Raw genomic sequence first — 22,766 nt, 5'->3', positions numbered from 1 at the left:
ATGTTGACTCTCCTTAACCCACACTCATGACATCATGATTCTGTAGAGAGTATGGCTTCATTTTAAATAAGACAACAGCATTAATTTTCTCCAGCTTTCTCAGAACCAGAGCCCATAGGTGTAAGTATGCTAGGACATTCCTAGTTTATGCTTCTTGTCCCAGCTTAATTATTAATAACATCCCATTCTGCACACAGAAGTTTTCCAGTGTAAACGACAAGTCAGGATCATCCTATCTAGATATTCTCAGAGTCTTCCTCAGGGCATCTTTCAGTTCCTTGTTTCTCATGCTATAGATCAATGGGTTTAAAATAGGGGTGATGAAAGTGTAGACCACGGACACCAACCGGCCCATCTCCGGAGAGTAGCTGGAACGGGGGGACAAGTATATGAAGCTGGTGAAGCCATATTGCAGGAGGACCACGATGATGTGAGAGGAGCAGGTGGAGAAGGCTCGGTGACGCCCTTCTGTTGACTGGATCCTCAAAATGGCGGCCACAATGAAGACATAGGAGATGGAGATGAGCGACAGGGGGATACTGAGAACAATGAAGCTGATGATATGAAGGGCAGTTTCATGAACATGCGTGTCTGCACAAGCCAGGCGCATGACTGCAGGCATGTCACAGTAGAAGTGGTAGATCTCATTGTCATTGCAGAATGGGAGATGGAAGATTAAAATGGTCAGTGGCAGTGATAACAGGAACCCAAGCATTAGCGACCCTGCCACCATCCCCACACACAAGGGCCAGCTCATGATGAGGGTATACCTCAGAGGGTAACAGATCGCTATAAACCGGTCATAAGCCATGAATGCAAGGAGGATAGAGTCAGCACCACCCAAGAAGACGAAGAAAAACATTTGGGTGCCACATCCAGGGATGGAAACAGAGGTTTTGCCCATCGACAGAAGGTTGGCTAAAGTCAGTGGGGCGATAGAAGTTGAGTAGAAGATTTCCAAAACTGCCAAGTTAGCCAAGAAGAAGTACATGGGAGTGTGGAGGGAGTGGTTGACCTGGACGATGCCTATGATGGTAGCATTTCCACAGAGGCTGGTAAGGTACATCAACAGGAAGGCAACAAAAATCACCACCTGTACCTCGGGGTGAGTTGAGAATGGGCGGAAGAAGAACTGAATCCTCAAAGTTTTATTGATTGCTTCCATGAGTAGCAAATTGGAGCTGCTAATAGGAAGGAGGGCAGCTGCCTCTGGACATCAGTCCTTGAAAGTGACCCTTTCCCATGACCTCCATGCCAATGTTAGAGCCCATTCCCGAGGTATCCACACCTAGGGGCATACTTCCATGTTAAAGGTGAGTCTATAATTCCTAAATTTGCTACCCTATCACCTTTCTATCCCATCTTAGGAATTCTACGTGGTGTGAACTTTGATGAACTCTTATCTAATGCTACCACCAACATTAGCACAGTGCCTGATATAGCAGTGTTTTCAAGAAATGTTTTGTTGGGTGTCTTAATAAAGTCAGTTTATAGAAGTTAAAAATGCTTAAAATAGAGTACCAGTTCATTCGTGACTTATGGAAATAGAAACTTCAGGAAAATTTTGAAGATAGATGTCATGATCCAGGATCTGAGTCAATGAGTGATGTCCTAAGGGTCTTCCTAGATGTTTCAGGGATCTGCAGTCTTATGCCCTTGCTTGTCAGTGGATAAAAGCCTAGTTTCATGACCCAGACAGTGACCTGCATTGTAAACACCTGATTTAAAAGAAGTTACTACATTCATTAGGATTATAGGGATACAATGTCTCAATGATGGCTTCCATTCATATTATCCTCTTCAGTTACCAACTAGTTGGGCTAGATAAAGGCATCCGACACGTAGGCATAAATTCACCTCATTTCCTCAAGTCACTTATTTCTCAATACAACTGGCAACTTGCATTGGTTTCATTTCATGACAAGGTCTAGAAAATGAAAATGAAATATGAATAAAAGTTGAAACATCCAGAATAAGAACAGGAATGTCAAGCACTACATTATCCATTTCATTGCATTATTGTCTTTGACCCTCTACATAGTATGACTTAGAAGAAACTGGGAAGGGAGTGGGGGGAAGGGGGAAGACATTTGGCCTATGAGCGAATTTACTTAAAAAAATAAAAGCATGATTGTTATTTTTCCTAGGTGCTAATGACAAGACTGGTAGAGCTGGTGGTGCAGTCAAGTCCTTCCTTAGTCGTTAAGTAAAAAGGTTGGATGTTCAAGCCCATTGAGTAAACTTGGCTGGAGAAAAGACCTTGTCATCTACCTTTGGTAAGAATTATAGACAAGAAATCCTATGAAGCAGTTGTACTCTGTCACATGGGGTTGCTACGAGTCAGAAGTTATTTGAGGACACACAGACACAGTGACAAGGTAAATGTGTAAGTTAGATTCTATCTGGAACCTATATTAACTTTAGAATACATGCATCGTTTTTGCTATTGCACACAGGAAGTGAAGCAGACAAAACTTTCTAAAGATAGAATAGCAAAATATGGTATCCAATGTTGGTTATCATGCAGACAAATAGCTGTGTGCTTTCATTCTTTAAATAAAACTGGAGGATTCACTTTGTGTATTTGGATTCATGTGTGCTTCCTAAACTGGAACATGTATATGCTAGAATCTAGAAGGTAGCCAGCATGGTCCTTAGAGGCAAGAAAGGTGAGACTTCTTCTCACATGCTTTGGACATATTATCAGGGGAGATCAGTCCACGCAAAAGGACATCATGTTGGGTAAAGTAGACTAACTCCCCCCCCCCCCAAAAAAATAACCAACCACATGGAGTCGATGCGGACTCATAGTGATCCTATAGGACAGGGTAGCACTCCACCTGTGAGTTTCCATGACACTACCTCAATACAGGAGTAGAAAGCTCTCTTTCTCCTGTGTAGTGGCTGGTGGTTTTGAACTACTCACGTTGCAGAACACTGCCCAACTCATAACCCTTGTACCACCAGGGCTCCATAGCAGGGCACCCAAACAGAGGGAGACCCTTAATGAGATCGATTGACATATTAAGTTGCTGCAATACGTTCATAGAAAAAGGGAGAATTATGCAAGCCTCGGCGGAGCTTCCATGTTTGACAAGGAGTCACTGTGAGGCAGAAGCAAGTTGGAGGCAACTAGCAACCGAAGGGACAACGCTTTTCCCAGGAAGGATGAAGTCACATGGAGACAGAAAGAAGACTTGCATCAATTTGGGATGTAAAACCCATATGATTTCAAAGAAATTTCTTGTGAATAACTCTTAAGTCCTTAGGTATATTCATGATTTATCTTGCTAATTAGAATAATTCAATGAAAGCTTTAGATACGTTGGTTTCCCCATAGGTTGTCTATTACTCAAAGGCAAATATAATACTCTAACCTCCCAACTGCATGATCTTGATTTAAATCGCTCCCTTTTCATTTGAAAGAAAGTAACTAAAGTAGTAGGTATCTTCTTTTAAATAGTAATGACCCAGAGATATAGTCTCAGGGGAAGAGCTAGTTTTTAGAAAGATGGTTTCTCACCTGTGGTGGATGTCCACTGTAGCACTTTCTACGTTCTTTGTCCTTAAAGAAATCCCTGTACAAGTTGGCCTGTGGCCTCAGGAAAGTCACAGATGCCCAGAGTCAGGCGTTGGCAGGTTATCTGTTCTCTTTCTTCCAATGAGATGGCAAACCCAAAGCTGCATAGTCTGGTAATATGTAAAAAAATCATCTATTACATGTGCACAGTATTCTAGGAGACTTCAAGATGATTGAGATGGAGTTTACTCTCTGGGAGCAGGACTCCAGCCATTCCCCTTTATTCTAGGTCTCTTTGCAAGACCACTGTGCTCTCTCTTGTCAGTTTCTCTCAACTTACAATACAGGCAATATTTAATCATCATCAAGGAAAGGTAGATACAAGGAATTTCTGCTTGCAAAAAGTCTGCAAAGAAAAGAAGGAATATCTGAGTGGATTTTAATGAATCAGTAAAACTGTCTCTACAGTTATGCAGCAAAAGTTTTTGTAATGACAATAATAATATATATTCATAAATCTGCATATATATAATATATATTTGGGAAAAATAAGGATTTTTAAAGAAAGGTGGCACAAAGCAGGCTATTTCGGAATTAAATAATGTGAGTTCAAATCTAGCTTTGCCATTTGTATTAGGCCAGGTTGACAAGTGAAATAAATCCAGAGAAATTCATGTGTAAGGTAGAGCTTTATATAAAAGAGACAATTTATATTGAGAAAACATTCCAGCCCTGTCCATATCAAGTCCATAAATCTGATAGTAGCCCATATGTCCAGTAATAGTAAGGAAATTCCTCTTTAGACTCATGCAGGACATATAATGCTACTGAATGCAGAAAGATCACAGGCCGGTGGGGGGAAAGTCTTGTGGATCCAATGCCAGTGGAAGAATCTCAGCACTGACAAGTCTCCACGTGCCCTCTCTAAGACTCTATTTTCTCATGGTAATGCCTAATAACACCTCACTATTTTGCAAGATTGTTGTGAGTTGCAAACAAAATCATGTCTATAAAAAAAGTAGACTTCCTAGTCCATATTAAAGACTTAATTATTATATTGATTTATTGATTCCTTCATAATTTATGCTGAAATAGGATAAGTTAAATTGCACAGTAGATGGATTACCTGGAAGATCTGTTTGATTGGGGGGGGGGTTATGTCACATCTGATTGTATATTATCACCTTGTACTTTAAAATCCTTCTTGAAATAGGATAAAAATGACCATTCCTCTACTTACAAACTAACTTATATTAAAAGATAGCTTACATAAAATATTTTTATGTTTGGGCCACTTTATGGCCCATTTGGCCTGCATGGAGCATGTATTAGCACATTTCTAGACTCACTGGAAGAAGGACATAAATCTTAACCTGGAGTTTGGGGTTGTGGGATGACCACAGAGCGATCATTGTCAACAGCTCTCATTGATAGGGCTAAAACCCTGCTGGAAGCACAGGTATTTGTGGCTTCTGGAGACACTCATATCAGCTATAGCAGAGTGGATGCACCAGCCATTGGTACCTTTTCAAAGAAAATGTTCCAACATCTGGTACACACACACTAATGTAATTTATCCTCAAGAAACATTCCTAACATTTTTGACATGTCTGAATAAACTCTTGTGAACATGTTCTAGAAATATATCCTTGAAAGGGGAGCCTAAGCTGTGTTCTATTATGGATAATATATCGGAAATTGCTGCTTCTGGAGGGTCCAAATGGTAGCATATAGGCAATTCCACACAGTTCAACATGAGACATGTAAAAGCATACTTTGAGTATTTCAAACGAGGCATTCAGACAGTCAGCAAATAGATATTCATCTCACAATTACACATATCACTTAGTGGGCACTTACTGAGATAACTGTTTTTGCTACTAGCTACTATGAAATTGGTGTTTGACTCATGAAGTCATTTCCTTGAGATATAGAGTGTTTTAACTGGCTGTTTATTGAGAAGTAATTTTTAGGCCCTTGTTTCCCACCTGTTATAGTCTTGAAGGCTCAGCTGAAACCTGGTGAACATCATAGTGACACACAAGCTTCCACTGACAGAGGTGTGTTTGCATGAGGTACACGCATTTGCCAAGAATTATATCCAGGTGTGAGCATGGAAGGTGAGAATTTGAACACTGAACCATTACTACCTCCATAGAGACCCTGAGATCTGTATCCTGAACTAATGATTCATAGCTCTATGTATTATGTTCCTTTATTATCTATAATTTTTTAGATGAATGCATTTAGGCTCAAGGGTTCAAGTAACTTGCTAGGTGGTAAAGGCCACCTCAGATCTCTCTGAGAGCCAGTTCAACTGACTATCATTATGTGAACTGTCCCTCACATGGAGCATTATAATATGTGCAAGTCTGAATAATTGGCACCCTACAGGGACAAATAATTTTAATTCTAAATATTCTTTATCAACAAACTATCTTATTATGACGTGATGTGTCCCAACTTCCTCAGATCATTACAAAAAGAGGGTCCAGCACCACACTTTGGAATCTCCCCTCTCTCCTTTTACTTCTTCTGTCCCTTTCTTCCATCATCTACTCATTTGATCAATACTATTTATTGAAACAAAATATTTAGTATAGCATTATTCCAGTTGCACTTCTTCAGTCTTACTAGAATATAGAATATACTATGGACTGCCAGAAGAGCTAACAATTGCTCCTGGAAACAAGGATGGCAAGACTTCGTCCTCCATTCTTTGTGGGAATCAGTCCCTAGCAAAGGACATCACAGCTTGTCAATCAGAAAGTCTGCCCAAAGTGGATGTGTCTCAACCAGTAGCTGCAATAATGGGCTCCAGCACAGCGACAGGTTTGCTGATGGCATGGGGCCAAGTTTTGTTTCATTCTGTTTATAGAGTGTCAGACTGAGTCTATTTGTCAACAACTTTGGATGAGGCATAGCTCTAATTTCTGTAAAAAGAGGGGAGCATATGGAAAATGAAAGTTGGTGTCCGTGTTTAGAGAGCTCACAATTTCATTAGAGGACTAAGAAAAATATTTTGTTGTAGACTTCATTCAGTTCTGACTCATAACCCCCCTATGAAGAAGACAAGGAAAAAAGTATAGCCCAGGGAGTGCCATCCTTACAATAATCGTTACAATCTGAGCCCATTGTTGAAGTCACATGTCAATGCAATTTGTTGAGGGCTTCCTCTTTACTGATGTCCGTCTACATTAACACACATGATGTCCTTTTTCAAAGGATTTGTGTCTCCTAATGACATGCCCAATGTATGTGAGATGAATTCTCACTGTTCTTTGAATTCTATGATTCTCACTTTTAAGGCATATTCTACCTCTTTCTGGTAGTCCACAGTACAGTCAACATTCTTTCCTAGTACTAAACTCAAAGGGATAAGTCTTTCTTATTCCTTGTCAAATTTTCATATGAGTCAATTGAAAATACTATGGGTTGGGTAAGGTACATCTTAGTCCTCACAGTGGCGTGGTGATAAAAATAGCACAAGCCAAATTTAGTTAGGTACTATCATCGTAAGAATACATGTTAGGGGAGCACAAGACTGTCTTTCTTTATGCAATAATGCCTTTTGAAAATTGCATGTCCTTTCAGTTACATTTTAAATATATTAGGGGATGATTCTAAACTGTGAATGTGTCTCTATTATTTTAAAATGGAAGTTAGCATTAAAATTTTTTCTATTCTATGTTTGAAGTAGGAATGAGGCACATTTTTAAGAAGTGAAGAACTTGAAAGTGCTTCCATTCTATACTCAGAAGAAGGCAGTGTTGAGAGCTCATCTTCTCTGACTACAGTGCATGATGTTCTGATCAGGTTGACATAACCTTTCTTTGCCTTTCATTGGGTTGAAGAGCTTGAGTTTATCACTGTGTGTTCTTGAGCTCTTCCTAAGCCAGTTTATGTAAATCCCTGGTTCTTTGAAGGAACTGAAGTCTGATTTTATGTGAAGCTCATCATCTTAAACCCAGACTCATGTCTACCCCAAATGTTGGTGTTTGTTACACGTAAAGGAGTCATGTATCTAATAATTAGAGTCTGGTGAGAGAGTCTTACCTTTTGGTTGTGACCCATTGTAGATTCACTTGGATCCTTTACTAAACATTGACAAGATCCAGGAGCCCTGGTCCGGTATGCTGACTTCTGGATCCATAGATCTTGCAGACTCAAGGCACTATGCTGAAACATTACTCAGGCCAGACCCATTTCCTTTCACATCAACTCTTGGATTGAGAATTTGTGAAATCTTGCCTCTTTTTTCTTGGTACCTGATAACATTTGGACTTTACATATCAGGTAGCCTGAACCCTAACCATAAAATTCTCTTGGTATTCAGATTCTAAATTTTTATATGTTAGATATATTCACAATTAGTCTGGCTAGAGAGTCATTCTTGGTCCCTTGAGATGACTAAGATCTTGGGAAGCATAAAGCACAATGATTGAACATGTTGTTCTTAAGATTTAAAATTGCATCAGGATGAGTCCTTTGGTACTTAATCCCTCAAGGAATATCTTTCAGTAACTCATGACTGAGTTCAATGATGAGTTGAATTTGAGGAAAGAAAAAAATAATTTTCTTTATACTGAAGTATAATATCTGCTTCATCTAACAATAAGTTTTAAATAAAGAATAAATTCAAATATATAATTATTCTTTTATGCCATATTCAGCTATTGTCCTTTCTTCAACCAGAGTTATTTATCGGTAGGGAGGGGTAAAAAAAGGAGCTGATACCAAGGGCTCAATAGAAAGCAATTGTCTAGAAAGGAATGATGGCAACATATGTAGAAATACACTAGATGCAATTGATATATGGATGGTTATAAGAGTTGTAAGAGCCCCCAATAAAAGAATGGATTGCCAAAAAAAATCAGTAAGAACCCCCAATAGAATGATAAAATAGATAAATAATTATATCTTGTTAATAGTCCTCATTTTTCTCATTCCCTGTTTCTTGTCTTTTCCTAATGTGCCCAAGCATGATCTTAGCCCTAGGTCTCCTTTTCTATTTAATTTCACCCCCTGGTGATCCATTTTTTTTGGCTTTATGCCCAAGGTGACAGTTGAAAACTCTCAATATGTACCTACACCATAATCTTGTCTCTGAACTACAAACTTCTTGTATATCCAGTTGTCTAGATGACCTCCATAGTTGGATCACTAGCCCACATTTACCATGTCTGAAATAGAGATTATAAAAAGATAAATGGAAAAAAGATAGTCATTATCAAGGATTTCATCTTACTTGGATCCACTGTCAACACTCATGGAAGAAGTAGTCAAGAGATCAAATGACTTGTTGGATAGATCTGTTGCACATGGCGTCTTTAAAGTATTGAAAAGCAAGGATGTGGCTTTGAGGACTAAGGTGACCCATGGTGTTTTCATTAGCCTCATATGCAGGTGGAAGTTGGACACCGAATAAGGAAGACCAGAGAAGAATCAATGTAAAGAATATTTAAAGTACCACGGGCTGCCCAAAGGACAAACAAATCGGTCTTGGACGAAGTATGACCAAGTGCTTGATACAGGCAAGGATGGGGAGACTTTGTCTTCCATACTTTGGACATGTTCTCAGGAGAGACCACTCCCTGGAGAAGGATATCATGCTCGGTAGAGTAGAGGAGCAGTGAAAAAGAGGAACGTCCTTGATGAGGTGGATTGACCTAATGGCTGCAACAATGGGCTCAGGCATAAGAACAATTGTGAGGGTGCGCAGAACCAGGTAGTGTTTCATTCTCTTATGCAAAGGGTCGCTGTGGTTTGGAACCAACTTGATGGCACCTAACATCAACAACAACAAATAGTGCTACTCAGCCATCACTCACCTTGGTGTTTTGTATTAAACCATTCATTTTCTGACAACCGCCTCTCAATAAGTAGCTGTTGACGTGAATGAATAGCAATGCTTCACCCAATTTCATGTGAAACACCTAAAGAGATGCTTTTTATTCTTAGGTCCTTTGGAAAAACCAGGAGTGATCTAGAGCTTCCTTGGTCTCTTTCTTCAAGCAATTCCTGCCAAATGAGCTGAAAATGCCTGTTTACAAAACCGCCTGCACACAAGTCTTTCCTGTAGTGTGTTAGTGTTGGTGGACTAGAGAAACAAATTCATAAATATGCACATGAGACTCAGGGGGAAAATGGTGACCCAATAGGTCTCACCTGTTCTGAGCTCCTGCTGCCAGACCAGAAATTTGGGAGGTAAAGTGAAGGAAATGGGAGGTGGAGTCCTGAAATTTGAACTAGGGTACTAAGGTCTCCCCTGAACCCCTTTTTTGCGTGTGATTTCTACTCACAAAGCAAACCAAGAACACTCTAAAGCACTCTAGGTTTAGCGAGTCCATGGGAGCCAGCTGAGAGACTCCTCGCACCCTTGTCGGGAGTAGCGATTTCTCCAGGGAGACGACCAAGTGGGGACCTAATCCCAGACACCAGTAGAACCCCACGCTGGAGCTGTCCACGCTGCTGGCTGCTTGAGCTCACAGCCTGTGTGTGGGGGTAGCGGATAGCCATAAGTTAGAGGAGAATAAAAAGCAGATATTTACCTTAGGTAGATCGCGGTGTGGGAGAAAATAGGCGGATAGTCGGAGTCCAGAGAGCGAATTTAGTTCCAATTGTCCGAGAAGGAAACAATCCCCCTGATAAGCTGGTTGTCCCCCTCTGGGGTCAGCATGACAGCCCCCATATCAGAGCACATCCCAAGTATAATATAAAAAAGAGTGAAATATAGACTATTGGTTAAAAACTCAAACCCCAGTCTTGTTGCTCAGCTCCAAGGAGCACATAGATGGGAATGGCGGTGGGGAGAGGGGGCCCTTAACATAAATCAGCATAAGAGAAGCCCAACTAAGGAATGCCAGAAGTTAGCAACAGGGCCTGGAGGCTGTTTTCATAAGCAAGACCCACTGAGGCAAGGCAGACTATAACAGAGCACTGAACTGCAGTCAGGAGAGTGAGGGAGACAATTTAATTTGATTCTATTCTAGCTGGGCAGGGGAATAAAAATAAATCCTCTGATATAGTAGGGCACCAATAGTCTAGATAGGACAATAAGTCCAACTTCCCTCTCAGTGAATCTACACACAGCTGGGGAGGTTCTGCCTGTCCTGGGGCCCTAGAAGGGGCTGTGGGAACATCCTGGCATCTGCCCCTGCTGCAGTGCTACATAGAGCACAAGGCAGGTATACCCGTGATCTCCATTGCTCATTATCATGGTGGGAACGGACGCCAGGCCACTGGTGTGATCTTGCCTTGGAGAGTCATCCCACCCTGCGTCTGTGGAACCCTACATCAAGCGGCTACACCACCTGGATACCTTGAGGAAGAGTTGGAATTCCTCCAGCCTCAGGGACAGGTGGTCAAGTCTCAGTTATCTCTCTACTTACCACTTTATTTCTTTTTTCTTTATTCTCTCGCCCTTTTGTCTTTCCCACGGCAGTCAGTCTCAACAAGCTCAGGATTTTCTCTCTCTCTCTTTCTTTTTTTTCCCCACATTTTTTTCTCTTTTTCCGTCTTTCTCCTCATCTCTCCCACTCTTTCCTATCATACACTACTACTGGTTTCCAAGTCACTACCCTCTGCCTAGGGCAAATCAACCCAAATAGGAGGAGGAACTCCAGACTGCCCTCCGTGGGAGTGCTGTACAAAACACAAGGCAGCTGTGACAGTCATCTACACCATGCTGCGCTGCTGAGGAAAACTCTGTCGGACCTCTAAGGTGATCTTGTCAACTAGGACAATTCTGCCAAGCACCGCTGGGTCCCTGAATTAAAAGGTCACACCAACCTGCCATTGTGGGGCAGGGTCTAAACCCCTCTGGCCCCACAATGAAGAGATCAGGGATCAGCAATCTCTTTTTATTCTTTATTTCTTCCTTCTCTCTATCTTCCCTCTTTAACATGACAGCCTATCTTAGTGAACACAGTTGTGTTTTTTCCTCTTCTTTCTCTTTGTTCTCTTTTTCTTTCTTTCCTCTCTCTTTTCTCTGCTATTATGATTCTCTCTTCCCCTCTCTTTCCTTTCACATGTCACTGCTAGTTCCCGGACCCCTACACTCTGCCTAGGACAACCCTGCCCACTCAATGTGCAGTCTGCCCCCGAAGAAAGTGCTGCACACAGCACGAGTCAGTCCAACACTCAGCACAGCACAGTGTGAACCATCTCTTTATCTATTTTTAAAAATTCTCACTCCTTTGTTCTCTTTTCCCCCCTATTTCTTTCTTTCTCTGTGTTCTTCTTTCACTTTTTCTTCTTTTCTCCGCTTATCCCATCTCTTCTCTCTTTCCTGCCATAGCATCAGCATTTCAGCTCTCCTTTTTCCTTGTTTCCTTTTGTTTCTTTTAAAACTATTTTCACTTTTGTTTACTTTGTGCATTTTAGTAGTGTGTGTGTGTGAGTGGGTGTTAGTTTACTTGGCATTGTTGCTCCAGTCTTTGTTTTCTTCTTTCTCTCTTTTTCCTCTCCTTTCACTCTCCTGTCGCAAGCCTCTAGCGGCCTCCAGGCGACTCCCCTCCACCTAGGGAAACTCTGAAGGCCCAACTGGGGAAGATCCCACCCTCATTTATGGGCTTTGCAAGCAGCTGAAGAAACCACACCAGTCCTCTTCCATACACCTAACAGCAGTGGATTCTTCCCTGAAAACAGTGGGGGCATATCCAGCCTAAACCCCTAGGCCCCACAAGGGACTGGGGAGTAACGCCTGACCATCACTGGTTGGGTTCCATGCTACTGCCGGAATATCTACCCAATCTCCACAGCGTTCTCTCTGTGGTAATTCCCCAGCTAGCTACAGAACCCTACATGAAGAAGAGTATACGCACGTGCCCTCCTCAGCACTCCAGTTCAGAGGAAAACATCACAGGCCATGCAAGGTTCTCCAAGAAATGTGAATTCTACTTTGAGATCGGCCAGGGAAGCAATGCCCTCGTGGGTCCACAAGAACCCAACCAACATTACATGAGAGGAATATGCAACTCATATTCCAAATAACAGAATACTTGACTTCTAGGATGAGTGAAAGCACAGGAAGATATAGCGGTAGCCTGACCCATCAGTACAGCTACTGGCAGGTAGTTCGTAGAAACACTCATAAGAATCCTCCAAGAGAGAGCCCACTTTTCTTCGACTTGGGAAGATGGCCCCAGGCTCCTCTAAAACAACACGTGAACAGCCACCAGTTATTACAGCTTCAACAAAAAGACAGAAGAAACAGAAGACAATGCTGGAAGAAGTCATGAACCTAACGATGGGCATAGAAAAAGCAGATACTGACCTGTCAAACTATTTTTGTTTTTTTTCAGAATGCTGCTTGGAGTCATAAAGGATATGAGGGAAGCAATGCAGAAAAAAGATGAAATGATAGAGGAGGTAAAGGCAATGCACCAAAGGGAAATACAAGAGTTAAGGCATGAAATAACAAAATCTAGTGACAAATTGACAGATTTTGCCAACAGACTTAAGTAGGCAGAGAATTGCATTAGCGTCGTAGAGGATAAAATAACAGACCTCATTAAATGGGAAAAGCAGTCAAATAAGACAATCAAAGAAGCTAAAGAAAACTTGAGAGCCATGTCTGATGCTATGAAAAGAAGCAATATTAGAATAATTGGACTACCGGAACAAGACACAACAAAGAAGTCCACAACGAAAATAGCGAGGGAATTCTTAGAGGAAAATTTCCCAAGCTTAACAAATGAAAATCAGGCAACCATTCATGAGGCTGATAGAACACCCGCCAGACTAAAACCCCAAAAGAAGTCACCAAGACACATAATTGTCAAATTGTCCAAGTATGAGGAAAAGTAGAAGATCATAAAAGCAGCTAGGGAAGGCAAACGGTCACATATAAAGGAACCCCAATAAGAGTTTGTTCAGATCTATCAGCGGAAACGATGAAGAAGAGGAAAGAATGGAGTAACATATTCCAAAATTGAAGGAAAACAACACAAACCCAAGAATAGTTTATCGAGCCAAATTATCTATTAAGATAGATGGAAAGGTAAGTGTCTTCCCAAACAAGGACAACCTCAAAGAATACATAAAAAAGAATCTGAGCCCTGCAAAAGATCCTTGCTGATCCAGTATGGGCAGATCATCACTCACCGAGGGCAAATAAGAGACATCACGTAGACCAACTCCACCCATAGGGCAACAAAGAGGAAACAGCCCCCAGGATAGCATCATCTCAATAGTGGAAAGAAGTCAAACATAAACCACACACACAACACGATCAGATAAGATAGTTAGATAGGAAAATATCCAACACAAAAGGAACAAGATGACATCAGAGAGTCCACAGATAGATGTAATACAGTGAATATAAATGGCCTGAACTCAACCATTTAAAGGCAGAGGCTAACAGACTGGCTCAGAAACCACAATCCATCGATCTGCTGCCTCTAGGAGACTCATCTCAAACTTGCAGAAAAAATCAGGCTGAGAATTAAAGGCTGGAGAAAAATATACCAATGGCAATACCAAAAATATCAGAGGTAGCAATCTTAATATCTGACCAAATTGACCTCAAGATACAGGCCAGAACAAGAGACAAGGAGGGGCACTATATAATGCTCAAGGGAACAGTAAACCAAGGACCAGTGAGCACAACAAACATACATGCACCTAACGAGAGACCTGTGAAATTTGTAAATCAAACACTCCAAAAGATGAAAAAATTGATCACAGGCTGAACAATTACAGTTGGTGTTTTTAATACACCACTCTCTGAAAAAGACAGATTACTGGGAAAGAAACTCAACAAGGAAGCTACAGATTTAAATACCACAATTGGACGACTTGACTTGATAGATATTTTCAGAGCTTTTTACCCACAGGCAAAAATTCACATTCTTTTCAAGCCCACATGGCACATATTCGAAAACAGATCATATGCTGGGACACAAGTCGAACTTGAGTAAATTCATGCACATAGAGTTTATACAGACATCTCTCTCTGATCACTGTGCCAGAAGGCTGGAAATTAACAGAAGGATTGTGAACAAAACAAGGGAAAATTATTGGAGGATGAACAATTTTCTATTGCAAAAGGAGTGGGTATTGACCCAGATCAGAGAAGAAATCAGGAAGTTTTTAGAGACCAATGAGAACGAAAATACGACGTACTGAAACCTGTGGTACACAGCAAAAGCATTTATCAGAGGAAGGCTGATAGCAATAAATGAACACATTAAAAAAGAAGAGAGACTCATGGATGATATGCTGGCACAAAACTTACACCAATTAGAGCCGTGTCAACAGAACAACCCTACTAACAGAAAGAGGATAGATATAATAAAAATCAGAGCCAAGATATAGGAGAGGGAAAACAAGAAAACTTTGGAAAAAATTAATTCTGCTAAAAGTTGGTTCTTTGAAAGAATTAAGAGAATTGTTGGATGGCTGGCAAACCTAACCCAAGAAAGGAAGGAACAAACATTTCCAAGGATGAGGGATGAAGCAAGGGACATTACAACAGACCCTGATGAAATCAAAAGGATAATGACACAGTACTATGAAGGTCTATACTGTAATGAATTCAACAATTTGGAAGACAGGGACAAATATTTGGAAACACAATACCTCCTAGATGGATGCCATGGATCTCAACAAACCCATAGCAATGGAAGAAAGAGACAAGGTAATCAAGGGATTACCAACAAAAAAATATCCTGGGCCAGATGGCTTCACAGGAGAATTCTACCAAGCATTCAGGGAAGAACTGACACCAACCCTATACAAACTGTTCCAGAATGTAGAAAGAGACTGAAAACCCCCAAACTCTTTCTATGAAGCTAGTATAACTCTGATACCTCAGTGGGCTAAGATAACGCAAGAATGGAGAACTACCGACCAATATCCCTAATGAACAGTGATGCAAAAATCTTTAACAAAATACTGGCCAAGAGAATAGAAAAGCATATTAAAAAATAATTCACTGTGACCAAGTGGGGGATTCATACCAGGGATTCAGGGATGGTTCAACATACGAAAGACCATCAACATTATTTACCATTTGGGCAGGAAAAATGATAAGAACCACATGATAATATCGATAGATGTGGAAAAAAATATTCGACAGCATCTAACACACATTCCTGTTTAAGACACTCAAGAAGATCGAGATAGAAGGAAAATTCCTAAATATTATACAAGCCATATACGAAAAACCAACAGCCAACGTGGTAGTTAATGGAGAAAGGACTAAAACAATTCCACTGAAAAAGGGGACCAGACAAGCATGCCCTTTGTACACACTCCTATTTAACATCATACCAGAGGTCCTAGCTAACAACAAAAGACAAACAAAAGATATTAAAGATATTCATCTGGGGAAGGACGAGGCGAAATTTTCATTATTTGCAGACGATATTATTCTATATATCAAAGATCCCTAAAAACTCCACAAGTGGAGTTTTAGAAGCAATAGAGAAATATGGCAGAGTGGCAGGATATAAAATCAGCAAACAGAAGTCTATTGGACTGTTCTACACATCGGACAACAAGATCACAAAAGTGACAATTATAAAAGTAGTTCCTTTTACAATTGCCAAGCACAAATCGAAGTACCTAGGGATATACCTGACTATAAAATCAAAAGATTTGTATGGGGAAAAGTATAAAACACTACTACAAGAAATCAAGAGTGACCTCAACAAATGGAAGAATACCCTATGCTTGTGGACTGGCATAGTCAATGTAGTAATGATGTCAGTTCTGCCCAAGGCACTATATAAGTTCAATGCTCTCCCGATTTGAATACTACCATCCTTCTTCAAAGAATTGGAAAAACTGATTACCAACTTCATATGGAGGGAGAAGAAGTTCTGAATTAGCAGAGAACTCCTCAAGAAGATGGATAAAGTGAGAGGACTTTTCTACTTGACTTTAGCACATATTATATGGCCATAGTAGTCAAAACAGTGTGGTATTGATTTAACTACAGATATTCAGACCGATGAAAAAGAGCTGAAGACCCAGAAATAAAAACATCAGCATACAAGCAACTGATCTTTGATAAGGGCCCCCAAAATATCAAATGGGAGGCAGATGACATCTTCAACAAATGGTGCTGGGAAAAATGGATATCTACCTGCAGAAAAATGAAGCAAGACCCTTACTTCACTCCATGCACAAGAATAAACTCAAGGTGGATCACAGACCTTGAGATTAAAGCCCAAACAATTAGGGCCATTAATGAGGGAATTGGGACAAACCTGAGAACCTTGGCACAGGGAATACAAAAGACTATCAGAAATAGGGAAGGATACAAATACAGAGGAGAAACAAATACACAAGTGGGATATACTGAAGATAAGACACCCGTGTACATCCAAAGAATTCACTAAGAGAGTCCACCAACTGGGAAAATTTCTTTAGCAACAACACACCAGACAAAGGCTTTATTACTAAAATCTACAATACTTTGCAAGCTTACAATAAGAGAAAAACTAATTGCCTATGAGGAGGTAGGCAAAGGACCTAAGCAGAAGTTAGAGTCTGAAATCCGAATGGCCAGTAAACATATGAGAAAAATGTTCCTGATCATTAGTCATAAGAGAAATTCAAATCAAAACAGTTATGAGATACCACCTAACACCTTCAAAGATAGCCTAATTAAAAAAATCAGAAAGCAGCATGTGTTGTAGGGGTTGGCGTGAGATAGGAACTCTCATTTGATATTGGTGGACCTGCAGTTATGTACAGACACTATGGAAATTGATTCAGTGAATCCTAAAACAGATGGAAATGAGCTACAATACAGCCCAGCAATCCCCCTACTGGGCATATACCCAGCAGAAGCAAGAAAACAAACCATGGCCAGACATCTGTTCTCCAATGTTCATTGCGGCACAGTTCACAAGGAGTTGGAAACAACCCAAATTTCCATCAACAGATAAATCGATTAAAAAAACTGTGGTACATACATAGAGTGGAGTACTATGCATCGCTGAAAAGCAGTGATGAAAGCACGAAGCATATCACTGCATGGGAAGTACTGGAGGAAATTATGCTAAGTGAAGTAAGCAAGCACAAAAGGACAAGTATAACATGAGACTGCTGAGGTAAGCTTATATATAAAAAAGAAAGAAAGTAATCACAGAAGAGTAAATGCAAAGGTGCACAGGGACAAAACTACTTTATACAAACACTCCAGGAGTGAGGTATAGGTAGTATGAGAGGGGCTAGTCTAAATCCAGGGGTACATATGATAACCAACTAAAAAAGGGGAGGGAGAGGGATGGAAGGAGGAAAGAAAAAAAGATGTGTGGTGGGGAAATAGGACACTGACCCACCCAAGGCGAGGGTATTGTTTGTGTCTCCACAGGGAAAGAGGGACCAGAGTTAAAGCCCGTGTTCCAGGATGCGAATGCAGCCTGCCGGCAAGGAGTGGGGAGCCAGTGGAGGGACCTGAGGGCTCGGTCCCCATACCAGCTACATGGACACCTGCCCTTCCCCGCAGAAGAATTTACTTTAGGGGCTGGCACTGAAGCAGCGACTAGGGGAGAGGGGCATGTGTGATCAGAGCACACGGGAGCAAATGAAGGGGGAGGAAGAGAGAGTGGAGCATATCCTGGCCCACCAGGCCTGGAGGGCAATATCCCTACTCTGAAAAGCCAATGCACAGAGTGGACAATATGGCTACTCCCACTATGAGACATGCCATCCCTTGCACGTCCAGGGCCCTAAGGGGGACAACACTGGAGACTCAGTGTCAGGACTGGCCCAGACTGACCCTGAGACACCAAGGCAAACCACTAAAGGCGTGTGGCACAGCAAACATGGGAGTAAAGCAGGGAGCCCCCAGGAAGTACAAAGGATAGACTCTGGGGCCAGAGCATGGCACCCCATCAGACCTGACTGAAGGACACGCCTAGAGATAAAAAATCAGTCCTTGATCTATTTACAGGTATTTCTTTCTTTAAAATTTTATTTCTTTTATTTATTCTTCTATGGGTTATTTGTTTTCGTTATCATCGCTGTGTTCTCATTCCTCGCCTATCTTGCTATGCCTTGATTTTTGGTGCATATTATTACCTCTACAGATCTATCTAGATAAGATAGACTGGATGAGTAGTCTAGAGGAGAAAACAACGGGTTCCGGGGAGGACACAGGAGTTGGGGAGGAGGGGGCAAAGAGGTGGTGCTGACCAACCCAGGGACAGGGGAGCAATAAGTGATCCAAAATCAGTAGCAAAGAGGGTGTGAGAGGCCTGGTAGGGATTCATCAAGGGCAAGGTAACCGAGAGAAATTACTGAAACCCAAATGAAGGCTGAGTATGATAGTGGGACAAGAGGAAAGTAAAAGGAAATAGAGGAAAGAACTAGTTGCCAGAGGGTATTTATATAGGTCCAAAGACTGGAATGTACATATGTAAATGTATTTATATGAGTGCAGGGCATATATTTATAGGTTAAGTACTAAGGCAGCAGATGGACATTGGGCCTCCACTCAAGCACTTACTCAATGCAAGAACACTTTGTTCTATTAAATTGGCATTCTTTGATGCATACCTTCCCGACACAATTGCAGAAGAAAAACGTGTGCATAAGCAAATGTGGTGAAGAAAGCTGATGGTGCCCAGCTATCAAAAGATATAGAATCTGGGTTCTTAAAGGCTCAAAGATAAACAAGTTGCCATCAAGCGCAGAAGCAACAAAGCCCACATGGAAGAAACACACCAGCCTGTGTGACCACAAGCTATCGAAGGGATAAGGTATCAAGCATCAAGGAACAAAAAAGCATATCATTTTAAATGCGGGTGAGTGCAGAGTGGAGACTCAAAGTCCATTGGTAGCCAATTGGGCTCCCCTTACTGAAGGGTTGTTGGGAGGAGATGAACCCATCGGGGTGCAGGGTAGCAACGATGAAATATATAACTTTCCTCTAGTTCTTAACTGCTTCCTTCCCCCCACTATCATGATCCCAATTCTACCTTACAAATCTGGCTAGACCAGAGGATGCACATAGGTACAGATAGCAACTGGAAACACAGGGAATCCAGGACAGATGACTCCTTCAGGACCAGTGGTCAGAGTGGCGATGCCTGGAGGGTGGAGAGAAATTGGGGTAGAACTGATTACAAGAATCTACATATAGCCTCCTCCCTGGGGGAGGGACAGCAGAGAAGAAGGCAGGGGGAGACATCAGACAGTGTAATATATGACAAAATAATAATTTATAAATCATGAAGGGTTCATGAGGTATGGGGCAGTGGGGAGGGAGGGGGAAAATGAGCAGCAGATATTAAGGGCTCAAGGAGAAGGCAAATGTTTTGAGAATGGTGATGGCAACAAATGTACATATGTTCTTGACACAATGGATGTGATAAGAATTGTATGAGCCCCCAATAAAATGATTAAAAAATAAAAGCAAGAATGAATAAAATTAACAAAAAAATGAAGATGCAGGTAGCACCTATAATGAAAGATTTCTCCCTAGTGAGGAGAATGTAGCATTCCTGGTTGTGTTTGATCAATCAAAAAGGGTCTGAGAGGAATTAGTGAGAGGTGAATGATGGAGAAGCATGATAGTGGAGCAGGGGGGAAAAAGAGGATAAGAAAGCAAAATTATGTATATATAGGTATAAATATAGCTATATAAATATGTAAATACATAATTATGTATAGGTGTATAATTGGTGCATAAAAATGTGGTTAAGAAAGCTGATGGTGCCTGGCTATTAAAGGCTTGTAATCAAACAAATGGCCATTGAACAGGGAAGCAAGAAAGCATCCACGGAAGAAGCAAACCAGCCTGTGTGATCATGAGGTGTCTATGGGAATAGGTATCAGAAGTTCAAAAATAAGTAATCAAATTGATGTGAAGGAGCATGGACAATTGGAGACCCAAAACCCACCTACAAGACAATTGGACAGTGTCTCACAGAGGGCATGTGGTATCAATGATATTGTTCTATAGGTTACATATTCTGTAGAGTTACCTGATTTTAGAATGAGTAAAAATATGGAATTCTTCCAGCTAGTTGACCAGGTAGCTGTCTTCCATATTTCTTGCAATAGATACGTATGTCCTTCCAGTGCTTCATTAGATTGTTGGAACATTTTAATTGTCAGTCTATCAATTCCTGGAGGCTTATTTTTTTACTAATGCCCCCAGCACACTTGGGTTTCTTTTAAAAATACCATTGGTTCTTGATTATGATATCTCTTGAAGTGATTGAACATCGACCAATTCATTTTGGTACAATGACAGTATATTCCTGCCATCTAATTTTGATGCTTTCTGCATTGTCCGATATCCTGCTGATGGAATTGTTCAATCCAAACTGGAATTGTTTCCTTCAATTTTTTCAGCTTCAGAAATAGTAAAGGTGTTTTTTTAATTTTTGAATTTCTAACACAAGCACACTATAGCTGCAAGGATCTCTGTCAAATGGTAGCAGGCCGCTAGCAGCAAGGGTGGCTTGTGGGACCTGCGGGCTGTGAGCGACGGGTTAGGGTTAAAAAGACAAAAGAGAAAGAAAAGACCAGAATGGGTGTCAGAAGAGACTCTGAAACTTGTTCATGGAGTAGCTACGGCAGAGGGAAGAAGGATGTAGTAAAAGATCCACAGCAGGCAGGTCTGCGGTGGTGAGCCGCTGTGGGCTGCCAAATATTCGTACTGGAGTCAGAAGACATGGTATAAGGGATATCATTGCTGATGCCAGGTGGATCTTGACTGGATTCAGAGAATTCCAAAAGATGTTTACTCATGTTTTATTGAATAGGCAAGTACATTTGATTATGAGAAAATGTGCTTTCCAGAACACTTCACTGTTTCATGCAGAACTGTACATAGTTCAAAAGACAGTTATTCTAATGGAATAAGGGAATACTTCACGGTTCATATACTCAGGAAAGGTGTTCATCAGGGTTATATCTTTTTAATATAACTATACAATATACCTATAGGGAAAATAATCATAATTGTATCTGGAGAAGAAAATAGCATTAGAATTGGAGGACGGCTTATTAATAAATTTTGACATGCAAATGACACAACCTTGCTTGCTGAAGGTGAGGAGGACTTGAAGCACTTGCTTATGAAACCAAAGTCTGCAGCCTTCTGTATGGATAACAGTCCAATGTGAAGAAACCAAAAATCCTTGTAAATATATTCATAGAAAACATGGTAATAAATGGACAATTAAAATGATCAAGACCTTCATCTTGCTTGAAACCACCATCAACACTCAAGGAAGCAGTAGTCAAGAAATGAAATGATCTCTTGTATCGGACAGGCCTGCTCCACAAAACCTCTTTAACATGTTGAAGAGCAAGGAGGTCACTCGCAGGACTAAGCTGCACCAGACCCAAGTCACGGGATTTTTAATTGCTTCCTGTGTATGTGAAAATTGATAGTGAATAAAGAAGACTGAAGAAGAATTGATACATTTGAAATATTGCATTGTTGAAGAATATTGATCATATCGTGAACTGTCAGAAGAAGATAAAATAAATCTGTCATTGAAGAAGTACAACCAGCATGCTCTTTAGAAGTAAGCATGGTGAGACTTTGTCTCATGTACATTGGACACTTTATTAGGATAGACCAGTTCCTGGAAAAGACTATTATGCTTGGTACAATAGAAGGGCAGGGAAAAAGAGAAAAACCATTAACAAGATGGATTGACACAGTGGTTGCAAAAGAAAGCTCAAACAAAAATATTGAGAATGGTGTAGGACTGGACGATGTTTCTTTCAGTTTTACATAGGGTTGGAACTGACTCAATGAAACCTAACAACCATAAAATAAAATAAAACATTACAACTGGTGCTTAACAATACATGTTTCTAAATTTTGTTTATGAAAATGTATTTTTACTAGTAACACCTGATGAATAAAGAAGTGAAGAAGCAGTTATTTCCAACAAAAGCCCTATTCAATTCTAAAAGTGCTTATGGAGTATAATCATTGGAAAGGAGCAGTAGGATCATGAAAGTTAAAAAAGTATAAACCACATTATTCTATTAAAATTGTTAGGAGAGGTAGACTAATACTCATGAGAATTGAGATTATTCAGAATAATTATATTTAATTGATCTCTTGATAGTAAATCAGTTGAGTCCAGTAAGTTCAGCCCACTGTCATGTACTAGATACTAAGAATTCAAAGATAAATGAGACATCCTCCATTTCAAAGGCACTTACATATACTGAAACATCACATTCACATCCACATGAGATTAGACATATGACAATATTTGTATAGTGAGTTTCAAAAAATAAGATCAAATGGGAC

The 22,766-nt window shown here is 40.6% G+C and overlaps 1 protein-coding gene across 1 annotated transcript; it reads right to left on the bottom strand.

The window, feature by feature from the left end:
• Positions 1-232: 232 nt before the first annotated feature.
• LOC142445620 (olfactory receptor 10V1-like) lies at positions 233-1,165 on the bottom strand. Its single transcript, XM_075547574.1, has one exon. The coding sequence runs from the start codon at positions 1,163-1,165 to the stop codon at positions 233-235; it is 933 nt and encodes a 310-aa protein (XP_075403689.1).
• Between the last annotated feature and the right edge of the window lie 21,601 nt (positions 1,166-22,766).

The sequence above is a fragment of the Tenrec ecaudatus genome, chromosome 4, assembly GCF_050624435.1.
Source record: "Tenrec ecaudatus isolate mTenEca1 chromosome 4, mTenEca1.hap1, whole genome shotgun sequence".
Lineage (NCBI taxonomy): Eukaryota > Metazoa > Chordata > Mammalia > Afrosoricida > Tenrecidae > Tenrec > Tenrec ecaudatus.
This window is presented reverse-complemented; position numbering and strand designations above follow the sequence as displayed.